General features: G+C 41.8%; 1 protein-coding gene across 4 annotated transcripts in view; it reads left to right on the top strand.

Moving 5' to 3' along the window:
- Positions 1 to 15,983, top strand: part of unc5a (unc-5 netrin receptor A) — a 150,256-nt gene that overhangs the window by 92,648 nt on the left and 41,625 nt on the right. For all 4 annotated transcript variants that reach the window (XM_084942772.1, XM_084942759.1, XM_084942764.1 and 1 more), the window contains exons 3-5: positions 11,937 to 12,080; positions 13,704 to 13,807; positions 15,041 to 15,221. In XM_084942772.1, the coding sequence (XP_084798898.1) occupies positions 11,937 to 12,080; positions 13,704 to 13,807; positions 15,041 to 15,221 (429 nt within the window). The remainder of the gene's footprint in view (positions 1 to 11,936; positions 12,081 to 13,703; positions 13,808 to 15,040; positions 15,222 to 15,983) is intronic.

Here is a 15,983-nt window from a genome sequence, read left to right as displayed (position 1 = left end):
TACAGACAGCTCTCCCCTTTGTGTTCTAAAACTTTTGGACTCCCATAGGAGTTTTGCTCACAAACAGGAAACTGTGAAAGACACGACTGACTGTTATCTTTGTCTCTAGTAATTATAGAAAAACTGTGTGTGTAACTTTGTGTCTGTTTCTGATGATCATGAGTGTCAGTAAAATGTGACTTCCACATAGAGATTTTCATTTGCAGTTTTTATAGAACTGTAAATAATATTTATGTTTAATGAAGCTACATTCTGAGTCATTATCTGCAAAAGCTATAAGTTGATATTAATACAAATTATAATCTTAATAGTTCTTTCAAGGAAAAAAAAAATGCAGAAAGAAATGGAATTAGGTAGAAAGACTTTTAGCCTCTGCATTCCCCCAGGCGTTTTACTGAACGCTGGATGTTGTTCTCAGTATTTACATTCGCCTACACACCTTCATTGGATTACCAAAAACTCCTGCCTTCTAACTGAAACAACACTGCTGGCCAAAGGCCCGAGAGGGACCAAAAGATCGTCAGGAGGGAGGAGGAAGCCTTAATGTAATTTGTATGGCGCAGAGCACTCAGCAACCAGATGGGAGCTAGGCTGGCTTTACCTGAAGCAGCTTTCCTTATTTACTTCAGCGCCCAAGGCCATGTCAAACAAGGGGGAGAGAAACATGTTAGCCCGAGCAAATTATCACGGCTTTCATGTGGGTAAGCTTCTATCAGATCCTCCCACTCTGCAAAATGTAATGGAAGCAGAAGCAAAGTGCTCAGGGCCTTCACCTCCGACGTGTTCTCATTCGCAGTAGGACAAGGTGTGTGTGGGAGATAAAGGAGCAGGTCCCAGTCACTCCCAGCCAGAAGACTGTGGCATCAGGAACATTTTGCTGTTGCCAATCATCGGGGTTAGGATATTGGATGGAGAGTAATTACAAAAAGGGCACTTTGGTAAGGGCACGGTGGTAAATCACGGCACTGCCTTTGTGCAGTGTGTGTGTACACGATTAAGAAAGGTTAGGCAAACTAATTATGGAGGGACAGTGTAAATAGGAAAATCCATTGCTTTGAATTAATATCCATTTGATGTAATCAGTTCTGGCTTTTGTACGGTAGCTAGCAACCAGATAAAAATGTGAAATACATTAATGGAAACTCGATTTTAATGTCTGGTTTTTGATGTCTTTGCTCGGGTGCAGAGAAGAGCTATTCTGAAGTTTTTGTAAATCATTATCACGTTCTAAACCCGTGAACACCTGTGCAACTAAAAACAACTTGAGCGTCATTTATTCCGCACTCTGCATTCTTGTGAGAATGTGTGTGCACTTAGCGTAGTGTTGTGTCACTGACAAATATGGCAGTGGAGGTTGGGATATTTTTCGTGGGGTTTTTCTTGCATTGTGAAGATCTCGCTCTCCTGGGGAATACAGAGTGTGTACATGATTATTCATTACTGGTGAGCTCAAATCATTTTCACTCAAAAATTTCATTTTCTTCCCATTGTGTTGTGGCCTGCTCTGCAGATTTTTTTAAATTTTATTTTTAAATGTGAAATTTTGTTTAAAAAGTAACTGGTTTGAATCTAATTAAGCTGTCTCGCCTTAGCATTCCAAGTAATCATTTTTATTGTGTTTGATTGCAAGTTAACACTGGAAAAGGACACATGAGGAAGAATTATCTTAAGTGGTGTAATAGTTTTGTAACCAGACAGAATACTGACCTGCTGTTAGGCTACTGCTGTTGAGCTTTTATTACATTACTAGTGGAAACGTGATGGGACACTGAGGGGATTTGGCAAATTTTAATGGTGTAGCTCAATCGGAGTGCGATGATTTCCCCCTCTATACCCTCCTCTGCTAAATTATTTCTATGCCCCTTGTGGATGGACTGTTTCAATGCCTCTTGACTCAATGTACAAAACAAACGACAATAATATCAGAAATTAACTTTCACTTTCAGCACTCCCAATCCCATGACAGTTGATGACACTGCATAGATTGCATGCCAATCCAACTTTTCATCATGCAACCAAGCAACTGTTTCAACGTGAAAACTACCACTAACTAAATAAAATAGAAATTAAAAGGATTCATTTAAAAGTGATAATCAAAGCCTTATCACCAAGATCAGAATTACCCTCAAAGGTGAGATCTGAAGCTTCTTATTCAAATCAAATCAAATCACTTTTATTGTCACATCACATGTGCAGGTACACTGGTACAGTACATGTGAGTGAAATTCTTGTGTGCAAGCTTCACAAGCAACAGAGTTGTGCAAAAATACAATAACGTAAAACAAGCAAAATATAAGAATGGCTAAATCTGAGACTAATAAATATATGTACAATATATAATAGTATATGCATTACTGGATGTGTATACTAAATGTTTTTCTACGTGTGTGTGTGTGTGTGTGTGTGTGTATACATATTTTACAAATTAAATAGAGTAAACAATAAAATAAAATATATAAAAAATATACAGAGTTGGTAGTTGGATATTGTGCAAAACATGGCATTAATGTGCAGTATGTAGTGCATAATGTTGAAGTTCCAGTAGTGAAGGTGAGGTGTCTATGACGTGTTCAGCAGTCTGATGGCCTGATGGAAAAAGCTGTCTCTCAGTCTGCTGGTACGGGACCGGATACTGCAGAACCTCCTTCCTGATGGAAGTAGTCTGAACAGTTTATGGCTGGGGTGACTGGAGTCCTTGATGATCCTCTATTTTGATTCTATTTCTATGATCCTATTTTAACTTGATGAACTGCAGTTATGCACTGGAGCTGCTGTCTGTGACATCGTACAGTTAAAAAGTGTTGCTATGCACAATTCTGTGAATAAATGTTATGGACAGGGTTGTTGGCTTTGCAGACGATGGCACAGCTTCTGTGACGGGCTGATGAAGAGAAGCAGCCACGCTCTGTGTGAAAAGATCAGCCATAACCTGGCTGTCATTCAATGCATCAGTCACAAGTTAGAGCTTGCGGTCCGAGATGCTGTAAAACACGTTACAAAGCACAGTTACTTTCACATATTTAATGACTTAAACTCAGTCTGTTTTTGATCTCTGTAAAGGGAGCAGGGCCTGCCTCCCTCTCTGTCAGGAGATTTGCACATGGGGGTAAAAGAGGGAACATGGCAACTTGAAGAAATAAGCCATTATCACACTGTTTTCTTATCTATCTACTATATTTAAAGATTGAAGTCAATATCACTGTGTGGAAAGGGAATTTAATTCTGGTGTTTTCATTTTATTGAAAGGTTTGATTGGATCGTCTGAAAAGGGAAAAATGAGATGGAGGAAATTGCAGATATTCATTTCATGAAAAATTGTTATATTTGTAAACACTTTTTTCTATTATTATTTTTTTAGCATGTTTAGTTGAAGTTTATGATTCTTTAAATGTTATGCAGACAGCAGTAACAAACGGGCTACTCCAACATGATTATGGTCCCTGAATTTAATGGGGGACGGGCATCCCTTAAGCTCCCTACATAAGTAAAGAAAGCATGTATATTAAGAATGGCTGCATTCCACTTATTATTTTTGTGCATGCTATCCAGTCTTTAAGTCTGACATCATTAGCCGTTTCCGGGTCCAAGCTCTGCTTCAGGTCCCAACGTCGAACAAACACTGCGGCATCACTGAGAGTTACAAACTGTCTAAATTCTTTGATCTTTAATAAAATGATCAGTGTGGCTGCTCTACCAGGTGTAACAATTAAGTTTAACATCCAGGCATCCTGGAATTTATATAATTCAACTGAGTTAGAAGTTAGCAGGAAGTCAGCTCGCTATTTTCCACCCAAACATAATATACCATGTTCTGACTGAGATATTTCTGAAAAAATTAAAATGTACAGCTCTGCTATCACTTTCAACATAAATGAAGACAAAAAACTACTGAAGTTACTGAAGTTGGGCTAGCTGGTGTATAATGATGTGCTACGACGTGGTGGCTAGCTACACAGCTATGGTTAGCATAATATAAACACATTAGCACAGTGAAGCTGGAGGATGAACGCTAACTTTTTTCCACTCGATAAAAGTTAATGTGAAGGTTTCCGATGGTATGGGACAAATGTAATCACATGGCAGGATGCTGCTGTAAACAGACCAAACTTTAGGGTGACCAACTGTCCTCTTTTCGAGGGGATTTTCGAGATTGATTAAAATGTCTGGGTTTTTCTATGGACCTACAGAGGACCTGCATGTGTGACGTCATCCCCCTGCTCCTTTGTGACTGGTTGTTCTGCCTCACAGATGGGATGCAGCGCGCCTGATGATGTTTAAAAGATGCCAAAGCGCAAGTGTAGCCTTTCAGAGGAACTTCAAATGAAAATTCCCTTGTACTGTCCCGGTACTGGTAATTTTTCTTATACAGATGAGGCCTTATTTCTTTACCATAATTTAATTTCAGAGGGTTTTGAGTTATTATTTTTTTTGCACGTGTTGACTTGCAAAAGCCTATATGACATTTTTTATTTCACCATTCGTTAACCGCACAGAGAAGGCATTGTTTAATATGTTAAAAATTTCTTTAAGCAAACAGTATTATTAAAGTTCTTCATGACTGGGCCAAGTGTCCTCTTTTTTGGAAATCAAAATATGGTCACCCTACCAAACTTTAGTTACATCGTAAGGTTTTTAAAAATTAGCTTTAAAATGAATAGTGGTAGTAAAAACTGAGAGATGCCAACAGTGATCACTGCCTTTTTTATTGGCTTGTTCGGATTAAAAATAACAAGATACAAATTATTAAAACATGTTTGTCTTTCATGGCTCACCTGGACTCTTACAGTAACTGCTGGCATTAATTCCGCCTATCCTTTACCTTCTGTGACAAGTCAAAATATCAAAAGTGACAGCCATGACACAGAAAGGAAAATATTGCATCATCAGTAGCTCAGCTACTAGCATGCTAAGAAAACTTTGCGGAGAAATACACAGTTTAACCAAACGTCTGTCTGTTCTCTATTAAAACACCTTTAGTAAATGAAGGTTGTGAAATACATGAAATTGCTTTGTAACTAATTAGCCATACACTCATGTTGCCTTTGCCAATTAACCATGTGAAGCTGTGGTTAATCCTTGGTTAAAGCTTTTCAGTCTGATGAAAGCCATCGTGTTTAAAGGTCCTTCAGATAAAGAGTGACCTGGAAGTACATCAAAATAATGGAGGTTATTTTATTTGTAATCCAATCATTTGCTAAAATCTTTTTTTTTTCTCTTTTGTTTTTTTAAACAAAAAAAAAAAAATGTTATGACTTGAACCGTGGATTTGCAAAATCATTAAACTAATTATCCGGAAATATTATCCTCATAAATGAAGGTAGCCTTCAGATAACAATTATAATTATTTGTATTATATTATCTGTCTTTCATCCTGCGTCCTGTACTCTTTCCCCCTCTGCTGTCAGATTTCCACCTGAGTCTCCTTGGACTGGCATTGGACTCAACCTGGCCGGATTGATTGGAGCACTACCTGCTTGCCTGTTTGTCAGCCATGAATAATCTGTAACGACATTCAGAGCATCAGCAGAGGCCTTGCAGCATGCATTCATTGTGAAAAATGGACAGCTCAATCAAAAGAAGCTCTTGAAAAGCTGGTCATAACCGGAGGCAGAGCCTTGACCCAGAACACTGTCCCACTGACTCGAGTCGCAACCTCACCAACATCCCTGAATGGAAGGTCCTAGTGTATTCCTTGTGAACCAAGCTCCCCGCTTCCTTATCCCCTCCCCCAGCTGTTCCCGTCTCTCCTGCTCTTTAATAGAATCATGCTTTATTCGGAAGGCCACGTTATCCTTGTCAGGAGAGGCACGCTTATGGCGCCACCTGCCATTTTCAGCTCTCGTCGTCACCTAACGTGGCCCACTCATCACTGGGCTGCTTTACATGATAATGGAAGTTTGACGACTGGATAAGGCAGTTGTGCCCTTGGTTCAGTGACATGGGGTTGCAGCTGTAAATACTGTATAGGTTGGTAGGTGACTGTGCTTTTGGATTGATTTTGACAGGCTGTTTAGTGAGCTCCAAAGTTGTCTTTTTTGCCAGCCTAGCTTGATGTCTGGACTTCTTTCATGTAGGAGAGGTAAATTGGCCGGCGGAAGAGCACATTGTTGGTTTCGTAAAAGGAAGCTTTGGACACTTGTGGTGCCGTTGATGACACTGATGCCATTTGGTACAAAGAAGAACCACAGGAGGAAATAAAACCCTTAGAGTATGGCTTTGACTGGTTGCCGGGATGCGCAGACAGTGCATTCTTAAAAGCGTTCATCTGTGGTGCCTCCCATCAAACATTGTGAACTCTCTCCCTTGAAATGGTGCATTCCCCTGATGTAGAGTCACCCAACCCTAATCCTCCTATATCCACTGATGAATCCCACCCACACACACTGTAGGGATGCTGCCTAATTGAATTTCCTTGGTCACAATGAGCGCACACTCAGGACCTGCAAGTTCCAGTCCTTGCCTTTGATAAGCAAATGACCCCTATGGAATTGAGGTCAGAGACTGCGAAAACAAGAGTGAGGGAGAGAAAAATAAAGTCCTGCACTCAGACAAGCCCAATATCGACTCACCCGGGATTGAGTCCAATGATGTTTACCCTGTGAGTGTTGAGCCCCTGTTGGCTCAGGGGGAGATTCATCCTACCCACACACACACGCAGAGAAAGATGTCTGTGCTCTCACAGTGTGACCCCGTCCCTTTTGTTCATCGTTACACTCCTTGCACATTTGAATGGAGTGCATGTGTAAATAACCTTGTCTTCGTTGCAGATTAAAATAAAAACACAATACAGTAATTCTGGATGTGGCCTGTGTGCGTATCTGTGCGTGTGTGCCAGTGGATCTAGTAATAGCTTGTATTGTACTCTGTTGCCTGAAGACTCCATCATACAATAGTAAGGTCAGTTTATTCATGAACTGAACCACTCTGCATTTGCTTCGGTCTTTTTTTATTTCTTCCATTTCATTTTTTTAAATTCAGGCTTTCTCAAGGCAGAGCCATATGTGTTTTTTGTTTGGGGTTGGGTTTTTTTGTTAGGTTTATTTGTCTCTGAGCCCGAGCCCGTGGCCTTGATACTTTTCCCAATCCTCCTTTTTGGATAAAAGCATCCTCTCTCTCTCTCCCACTCTCTGCTTTACACAAAGATTGTTGATTACCATAACTGTTTGTGTTCAGGTAAACGAAATCACGGGAAAATAAGGATGCAATTTTTTCTTTGGGAAATTGGATAATTTTCAAAATCCAATTTGTCTCCTCATATTTTTATGTTTAAGTTTGATTTGGGCACTAAAATCTCTTCAAACACCGTTAACTGTCTGTTTGAGACTTGATTTAATACTGTGCACCTTCAACAGCTCAGAAGCAGCAGCAGCATGATTTGCCGACTTTTTCCCCCTCTGGGTTTTGCCTCACTGGCAGCATTACATTGCCCTATTAAATTATTTTAAATTGAGTTTGTAAGCACCCTGTGTGTGCGACTCTGCTAAAAAGGGCACAGTACTCTTCCCTGCATGTATTTCAGGTAAATCTACAAATGTACATATGATTATTTTACAGTTGTTATGTGTTTAAATTTGAATTTAAATAATTACCAAGGAACAACACTTCTCTATCAAAGATGCTCTGATTGGGTCGGTTTAGTGTTTAAGAATTCAAGTTTGCTAAAATTAACGTTAGAATTTATTCAGGTGGCACAAGTCAGCCTGTTTTCAGGATCACTTGACAAAAATCCAAGCGGGATATTGTCATTTAGGCTTTCTAAGAACGAGCTAGACTTCTGGTAGACCAGGCTCCATTTGCACGCCTTAAAAAAATGCAGCTCATCATGCAGAAAATATGAGTGAGTGAGTCCTTTAAAGTAGTACAAGTAGTGAAACGATTTGTGAATGCATCAAGCAGAAGATTAGCAGAATTCAAATTTTATGTGAAGCCAAAAGTTTAAGATGAAGAGCTATCTGTACTTCTTTTTTTATATCTATCTATTGATCAATCGATAGAGATAAAGATAAATATACCGTTGCAGTACAGTGATCTCATTGTCATGTTCAAGAAACCAGTTTGAGATGATTTGAGCATTGTGACAGCTTCGTGCTAAGTTGGAGCTAAGGGGCCCAAAGTGTGCCAAGAAATGGTCCCCAGAACAATTACTCCACAAGTGCAAACCTGAAACTCGATACAAGGCAGGATGGATCCATGTTTTCATGTTATGAGAAATTCTGTCCCTACCAACTCATTGGATCACACAGTGTTTTTCCAGTTTTGGTGATCCTGTGTGAACTACAGACTCTGTTTCCTGTTCTTAGCTAACAGGAGTGGACCCCAGTGTGGTCTTCAGCTGCTGTAGCCCATCTGCTTTAAGGTTCAACATGGTGTGGATTCATATGCTCTTCTGCATGTTTTGGTTGTAACAAGTGGTTGCCTCAGTTACTGTTAGCTTCATATAACCTTGTGTGGCCGTTCTCCTCCAACCAATAAGATATCATTTCTGTAAATCTTTGCAGGGAAAATCCCAGTAGATTCCTAAATGCAATGAGTTGCTGCCATGTGATTGGCTGATAACAAGCATTTGAACAGGTACACCTAATGATGTGCCCAGTGAGTGCATGTGCTTTTTCTTTGTGTCTGCAGCTTTAAAGCTTGTCAGGCAGGTAGTTGGTGTGAAAAGTGATATTAATTACCACAGGAGGGGACTCCACTGCTGGTGGCATTTGTGTTCATGTTTTATTTTTCTGTTTTTCCCAGTCCAATTTATTCCCATGCAGTGTTACAATAGTGAAGTGTACTTTCCAGAAATTGTATTCAAATGTGGCCTAGTAAGTTGCTGCTCTACAAAAATGTAGAAAGGATCCAGCCCTGGATTCACACTGTGTCAATCACATAATCACCCTTTAAATTTTTCTCACTCATTTCACTGAGGTTTGGGATGTGAGCTCATTTAGAAAATGGGCTGCAGATCAAACCAAAGGCTGCAGGAATCGTGCCATGTTTTAATTATCATTTAACAGGAATGTTAAGTGCACACTTTCAGGCAAGGAAGTGTAAATTTCCTCTTTTCCGTTCCTAACACCTTGAAGGCGGCGAGCATACTATTATAAATCAATATTAATATAATTGAGTCATAAATGTGGCGGTGCTCCACTTTCAGAAGGACGGCTTTCTAGGAATCAATAATGTAGTTTCTCCGTCAGTTGTCTCTGAGTCATTTTCATAAAGTTTTGTTTTACTCATAGCTGTGTTGATGGAGCAGACTTTGGGGAAAACAACAGTAAATAGCAGCCTGTCCGATCGTTATAAACTGCTGTAAAATTACAGACGCGTTTTGTCCTCAAAGTGATGAGATTATTTTGTCCTACTTATTAATTGGAGTGAAATTGGACAGAGTGACTCACAGCAGTGTTACTGGAAGGTGTCAGACACAGAAAGCAGGTAATTATGGAGACAGGAAAAGATAAGGAAACAGAATGCAATTACCCTGGCAAGCAGAGCTTCAAATTGCTCTTCTTAGGATTTCTCACCTCAGGTTGCTATTGTTCATGCTTTGCATCTCCATACTGATCTTTATTCCTTTCACCCCCTAGCTCAAAGAAGGAGGAAGGTTTGCATTAATCAAACGAATTGCTACTGTAATTTGAGCCATACCGAGCACTGAATATCACTTTATACCAAATTTCAAATTCATGTATTTAAATATATTTTTCTAGCTTGCGCGCATAAACTGCTCGCTGTGAGCTCAATGTAAGTCAGGACGATCAGATGTTTCTGTACAGATTCCTCAAAATAAACGTTCGTTTAATGTTCAGGTTTTAGTGCATGCTTTACATAGATTTTTTTTTTTTTTTTCCCCAGTTTTTGCTCTGCAGCAGGTACTCACCCATATATAATGTGCGCTTCAAAGATTTTATTACTTACATGCACAAAAGAACAAGTACACACTTGCTGTGTACACCAGCAAAAATAAAATGTGCAACTTCTCCCTCTCAAAGCGCTTTCTGGCATACAAGATAGAATTTGCACATTACTGCAAAAGTAAATATACATCCAATAAGAAACGCTGCTCTCCTGAGTTTGACATTTCATTCAGTACTGTGCTTAATTTTTTTTTCTTTGGAATCTATAAGATGTAGCTGCTGAAATAAGCGTAATCCTTAAGTGATGTATGTAAAGTTAAAGCTACTGCTGTTGCGTACACGTGTACGTGTTTAAGAGGAAAAGCCAATTTCCCCATGCCGCTTATTTGCAGAAGGAAGGAAGGTTTCTTATGCTCCATTTGTTCATGCTCTGCAGTGCCCATTTTGTTACTTTGGCCATTTCTTTAGCTTTTAGGTGCTCTCTCAGCCTGCGCCGAACACTCTTGCTGCACACACGGAGAACAAACGCACATACTTAATAGAGGTAGTGGACCTTCAGAAAGAATAAACGAGGATTTCTCAATTCAGTCTCCTGTTGGAATTGAGTCTAACTTTTTTTGACAGTCTCTGGCAGGCTTTGTAAAAAGGCAGTGTAAACATAAGAGGATCACTTTCTCTACTTTTTAAATTAACTGCGAGCGAGCATGTTGGTGAAATGTTGCACACAGCACGAGGTGTTGTTGATGCTCGGAGTGGTGCTTCGGGGATGGATTCACTGCACATGGACTCACATTTACTGTGATCACATATAGCAAAAAATCTGCCGCATTTAGACACTAATACATGGCGGTCTGCCAGTGACCCTCACAGCTACTTATCACTCTGTGTGGCCTCCGGCGGTGGAGCCCGTCCTCCTCCTCTCGCCGACAGCTCGTGTCATCATTGGGCCAGCCTGGGCTCGTGCAGAGTCATGTGCAGTACGCCTCAAATTATTTAGCAAAAAAAATATCCCAATTTATGCTTTGCTGGTTTGCTCGGATACTCTTTGCTGTGAAGTCGTGATGGCGTAATGGAGCACTCCTCACTTCAGTCAGGTTCAGTCTGGAGCTGGAAATGATTGTCACCGACAAATCAAGAGTATGTCAGAGTGCTTTTGTGTGAATGGAAGCTTTCCATTGAAATCTGAATATAGTGCACTTTGTATGCGGCTCCTGTTAGTCTCCAGGATGTGTCCTCTGCGACTCTAAAATGTGTTCGTATGAACGCCTCTCTCCAAAAGACAACAAAGAGAACAGATAAGATGGGGTGGGAGGGAGAAAGCTGGAAGCTCAAGGAAAACACGGCAGTCTCTTTATCAGGGCGAAGACAAAGTAAGGCACATGGTAGGGATCAAGGTCGCAGCTCAATATATAAGAAATACCCATGGATTACAAGTCCCAAGTAGAAGGTCAAAAGAAAATGAAATGAAAGATTGCTTCTCAAATATAAGAAAAAAGAAAAGATACGACTCTAACAACGCTGTGTTGTTTGGACGGTTTAGCGGGTTGGATTTTGTCCCAATTTTTCTTTGTTTAAAGAAGGCTTCTGTTTACATTCCTCTGGAAAAGCAATAAAGCCACTTTTGCCCTGTGTTCCAGCAGCGTCACTTATATCAACACGGTTGTTGGGAAATGCTGAACTCGTCCCTCCTCCTGGATTTAATAATAGAGACGTGGGTTATGTTGAGTATTTTTGTTTGTCGAGTGCTTGTTTAGCACTTCCTTGTTCCTTCCTAACTGTTGCTGTATTCATGCCCTCCAAATTACACCAAGAATAGCTGTGAGGCTCTCTTCTCATTTTCCGCAGTTAACAAGCACTCTGTTTATATATGATTATAGTTCTCTGCTTGTTTATTCTTCCTCTCCTTTTTCTAAATTACTTTGCTGGTTTAGTTCAAGGTACAAAATGCATTTAAGGTATCAGTTCAGCTCTTTGTTTTTGTTCTTTTTAAAAAAAATTTCTTTGAGAAGTATTTCTGGCCTCTTAGCTCGTTGCTGCTGTCAAAGCCGGGCTTGTCTAACATTTTGACTCTTCTGGGTTTTTGCTCTCCAGCGCTGCCAGTCATGCAGGTGACAATCGAAATAACCAGGCAGCAGGTGGAGAAGATCTTCGGACTTGATGAGTACTGGTGTCAGTGTGTCGCCTGGAGCACCACCGGAACCCAGAAGAGCCAGAAAGCATACATCAGGATTGCTTGTGAGTGCACTGTCAAATGAGCACTGCATCATTACAAATCCAAAGCCTGCTGCCTAACAAGGTGCTCGTGTATTGCATGTCGGCATGTAATAAGAGAATATTGTGTTTTCACCTTGGGTGGTTGGGAGACTAACTTTCATTTAACAATTAGCCCAGAGAACATTATGATCTGTTGCACCACAGTGCACTACTGTGATTACAATTTAGTTAAATCATCTTCCTGTGATGATACTTGTGAGAAGAAAACATCCAACCCTGGCAGGAAGAACCCCAGAATAATGTATCTGCTCGAGGAAGGTCTTAAAAGAGAAAAGAGTGAAGCTCTAAATTTGAGTATTCATGAGCATATTTTCTGCTGGATACAGTATATCAGAAATGATCCCTATGAAAGTAACTGAAATAAAAACAGATTTGAAATTTATTGCTGTGCAGCAATCATAAATCTGTCTGGGGAACGCAGACACATCCCTCGCCGCAGCCTCAAAAGCTTTATTAGAAGAAGCCATTTTACATTTGAGTATTTTAAAACATTCCGCCTATTAATTCCCACATAAATATGTATTATTCCAGACAGAGCCAAACACGGCACAGTCTCCAAACCACCAGACGTTTTGAAAACACACATTCATTATCCATCCGTGTGTGAGAGCTCAGCAAAGTCAGTTAGATGTAAGATAAGGACACGCACATGCTTGAATAACGATGCATAACCAGGCGATCGTATCGGCGAGGTTCCCACGCACGCGCCTGTTCGCTCGCGTAGGTTCGAGCCTTCCAACGCTGTTACATCTCAAGTCTCCTCCAGTCCAAATTTATCAGCTTTAATTAAATCGAATGTCGTCAGTTTCTCCCTGCCTCTCTTAATGTTTTCTCTCAGTGTGATTGGTCGGGACAGGCTCAACATCTGTTTAAAGGAATTCTCACAGCTGCACCCTCAGCCTCTTACAACACAATAACACATTGCTTCGCTCCGAGTTGAAACCCGGGGTGAGCACATCAAATTTGTGCCAGTCCCGCCAGCTATCGGCGGCCTGTCTGGCTCATCTGATACAAATGGATCTACATTTATTTCCCCCGCAAGAAATGACTGTTCCCAGTTTTTACCTGTGTAATTCACAGCTGGGGCTTACAGACAAATATATACTAGGACTTTGTGCAACAGTAAGTATTCAATGAGACGTAATGTGAAGCCCCATGCAGTCAGCCAGGCTTGCAGGAGCTCTTGTCCAGGCGCCTCAGGGCTTTGTTTTCGTGTGGCTGCTCCAAGCCGTCATACAGATGGAAGCTGGAGGCTGGCGGATGCCGGGGAGAGGAGAGTGGGTGAGAGTGAGGGGTAATGCAATTGCTTTTGCTTGATGCCGGGCCCCTCTGGCAGCAGACAAGCATCTCTGAACCAGCCAGGCAGCCTGTAATAAGCAACATGGTTGGTGCCACCGATCCCAGTGTGGCTTAGGGGCCAACTAGAGTGCAACATGCTCGGCGAGGCCACTGGCGGACATTTCAAGAGCTGCAAATTTAGACACATCACCAGGCCAAGTTATTTGCAGAGAGAAGTGTTTCTTTCAAATCTTTGCAAGCTTTCACATCCTAATTGGTTGTTTCTCTACTTTTTTTTCCCGTAAGACCTGAGAAAGAACTTTGAGGAGGAGCCGCAGGGTAAAGAGGTGGCATTGGACCAGGAGGTGTTGCTGCGCTGCCATCCGCCCGAGGGAGTGCCACAAGCCGAGGTGAGACACGGATAGGGGAGATATTTATAGGCCCGAATCTGCCATCCATTTACCCTTTCCTCACCGAGGGGACAAAGACCGCAGAGTAGCTCAAGCTCAGCTCCCTGGCATATTCCACCAGGGGAACAGACAACCCTGTTCGGATAAATTACACCTCTAATTATTTGCCCTTATTGATTTATTATCTCTCTTACATCTCTGGGAAGCTGTATATCACGTCGTCTCGTCACATCACTCAGCATTGGCTTGGAGGCTTCACTCCCCATTTGGCATCTCTAAAGGCCTATGCATAATTAATGGATCTATTTGCCTCACTCTTTCCTTATCTCATTCGGTGTATCTCTCCCGCCTCTCCATGCACCGTATCTCTTGTTCTGCTCAAGTCACACTCGCTCTCTCTCTCTCTCTCTCTCTGTTTCACCGTGCCGTGCGTGTGTTTAGAGGACCAGACCGGGGCCAGCTGTTTCACCTCATTCGCTGCATCCTCCCAGTCCCAGATAGGCACTAACTGCTCTAATAACAGCACAAGAGGAGCTCAGGCCAGCCGCTCAGACAGCCCAGAGACCAGAAACCGCAGACTAGCCAATCGCAGGGACAGTTTGCAGAGAAATAGGAAGGAAGGTGCCAGCCGCAGTTCAACAGAAAAGAACATCAGAGTAGAAGTCACGACGGGGGGGGAAACGGGGATGGTCCACCAGAGGAAGAAGGCCCAATTATATGCGGTATCACAACTGGCAGTAATACCAACAACAATGCTGCCGCACTGTTGCTCCTCTCGAGACACAACAAGGTCAAGTGAGAGCAAGAAAACAAGCAAGCCAATCTGAGAGAACACCAAAAAAGAAATAACATCAGTTTTGGCTTCTTGCAAGAGGGCCCGGAAACTTACACAAAGCACGATCAGTCGTGTTCGCGGACAGCTACAGAGACATCCAGCAGCTACAAAATAAAAGCTGCAATCTTCCCCCACAAGAAGCGAATAAATATTCAAATCAGCAGGGTGTTAAATAAATTGTATCTCAGTACCACACCAGGCCGCGTCTGGTCATCTTTTGTCTGTGTGATTGCATCAGAAAAGAAGTACCTCGCTGCTTCCCCCCTACACACATACACCCGTCGACGTAGAAGTCTCTCATCCACATCACGTCTGGCCACTGTAGAGCTGTATGGGGTGGTGGCGAGCTGCTGTCTGTCGAGTTGCAGTGAATTTTGACCGCTGAAATCTGTTTTCAGGTGGAGTGGCAGAGAAACGAGGATGTGATCGACCCAGCGAGTGACCCCAATTTTGTCATCACGCCCGACCATAATCTCGTCATCAAAAAAGCCCGGCTGGCCGACACCGGCAACTACACGTGCGTGGCCAAAAACATCGTCGCTCGCCGCAAAAGCACCTCTGCCGCGATCCTTGTCTATGGTAGGTGACGACTTCTTTCAGCAGGTGTCAAAACTGTGCACAGAGACTAGTGCCGGGGTCCGGGCTCGATTGAGCTTCCAAATATACAAACGCAGAAAACGGCTCGGATGAATCCTTTTAAGCTTGCACGCCGCTTCCCTTGTCCCACATTTCCACATTAACCTTTGCATGCTGCTGCACGGAAGATGTGTGGGCGCAAGTCTTCCCGTCAGCTCTTCATACTGTTACATTCAGAGTTTACAGTGTAGTTTTTTATTATTACACTGTGTTTCACATATTTGACATATGGTAACAAATTGCATACGTCAGCTCTGTTTTTCAGCAGCGCAAGAATTACACTTTGATAAATCACTACATAAAGAGAGAGTGGTGTATCTGCACATTAATTACCACAACTTAAAATGTTACTGGCAGCCATTCTGCCAAAGCTGGCAGTCTCTGATGTCGAGGCTGCCATCTTCCTCCTCCTCTGTAGTGGATCCAGTATGAGAAGAGAAATTGAATTAACAGCAAACTGTAAATAATGACTTGGCTTGATAAGCAGACTGGCCTTTATTAAAATGCAGAGAAACAGCATATTTACTATCACAGAGGGTTCCACGGCTACTGGCACTACAGAAGTTTTGAATACATTACAGCCTGGCGTAATTCTCAGCTCCACGCGAACAGAAGATGGAAATCACGAGGGAACGATTGATGAAAACAACATTGAGAATAATAAATGGATAATGTGACACAATGCCTGACACGGGGTGTGTGTTT

Source organism: Perissodus microlepis, chromosome 2 (genome assembly GCF_051167445.1).
Source record: "Perissodus microlepis isolate ML-2025 ecotype Zambia chromosome 2, ASM5116744v1, whole genome shotgun sequence".
Lineage (NCBI taxonomy): Eukaryota > Metazoa > Chordata > Actinopteri > Cichliformes > Cichlidae > Perissodus > Perissodus microlepis.
This window is presented reverse-complemented; position numbering and strand designations above follow the sequence as displayed.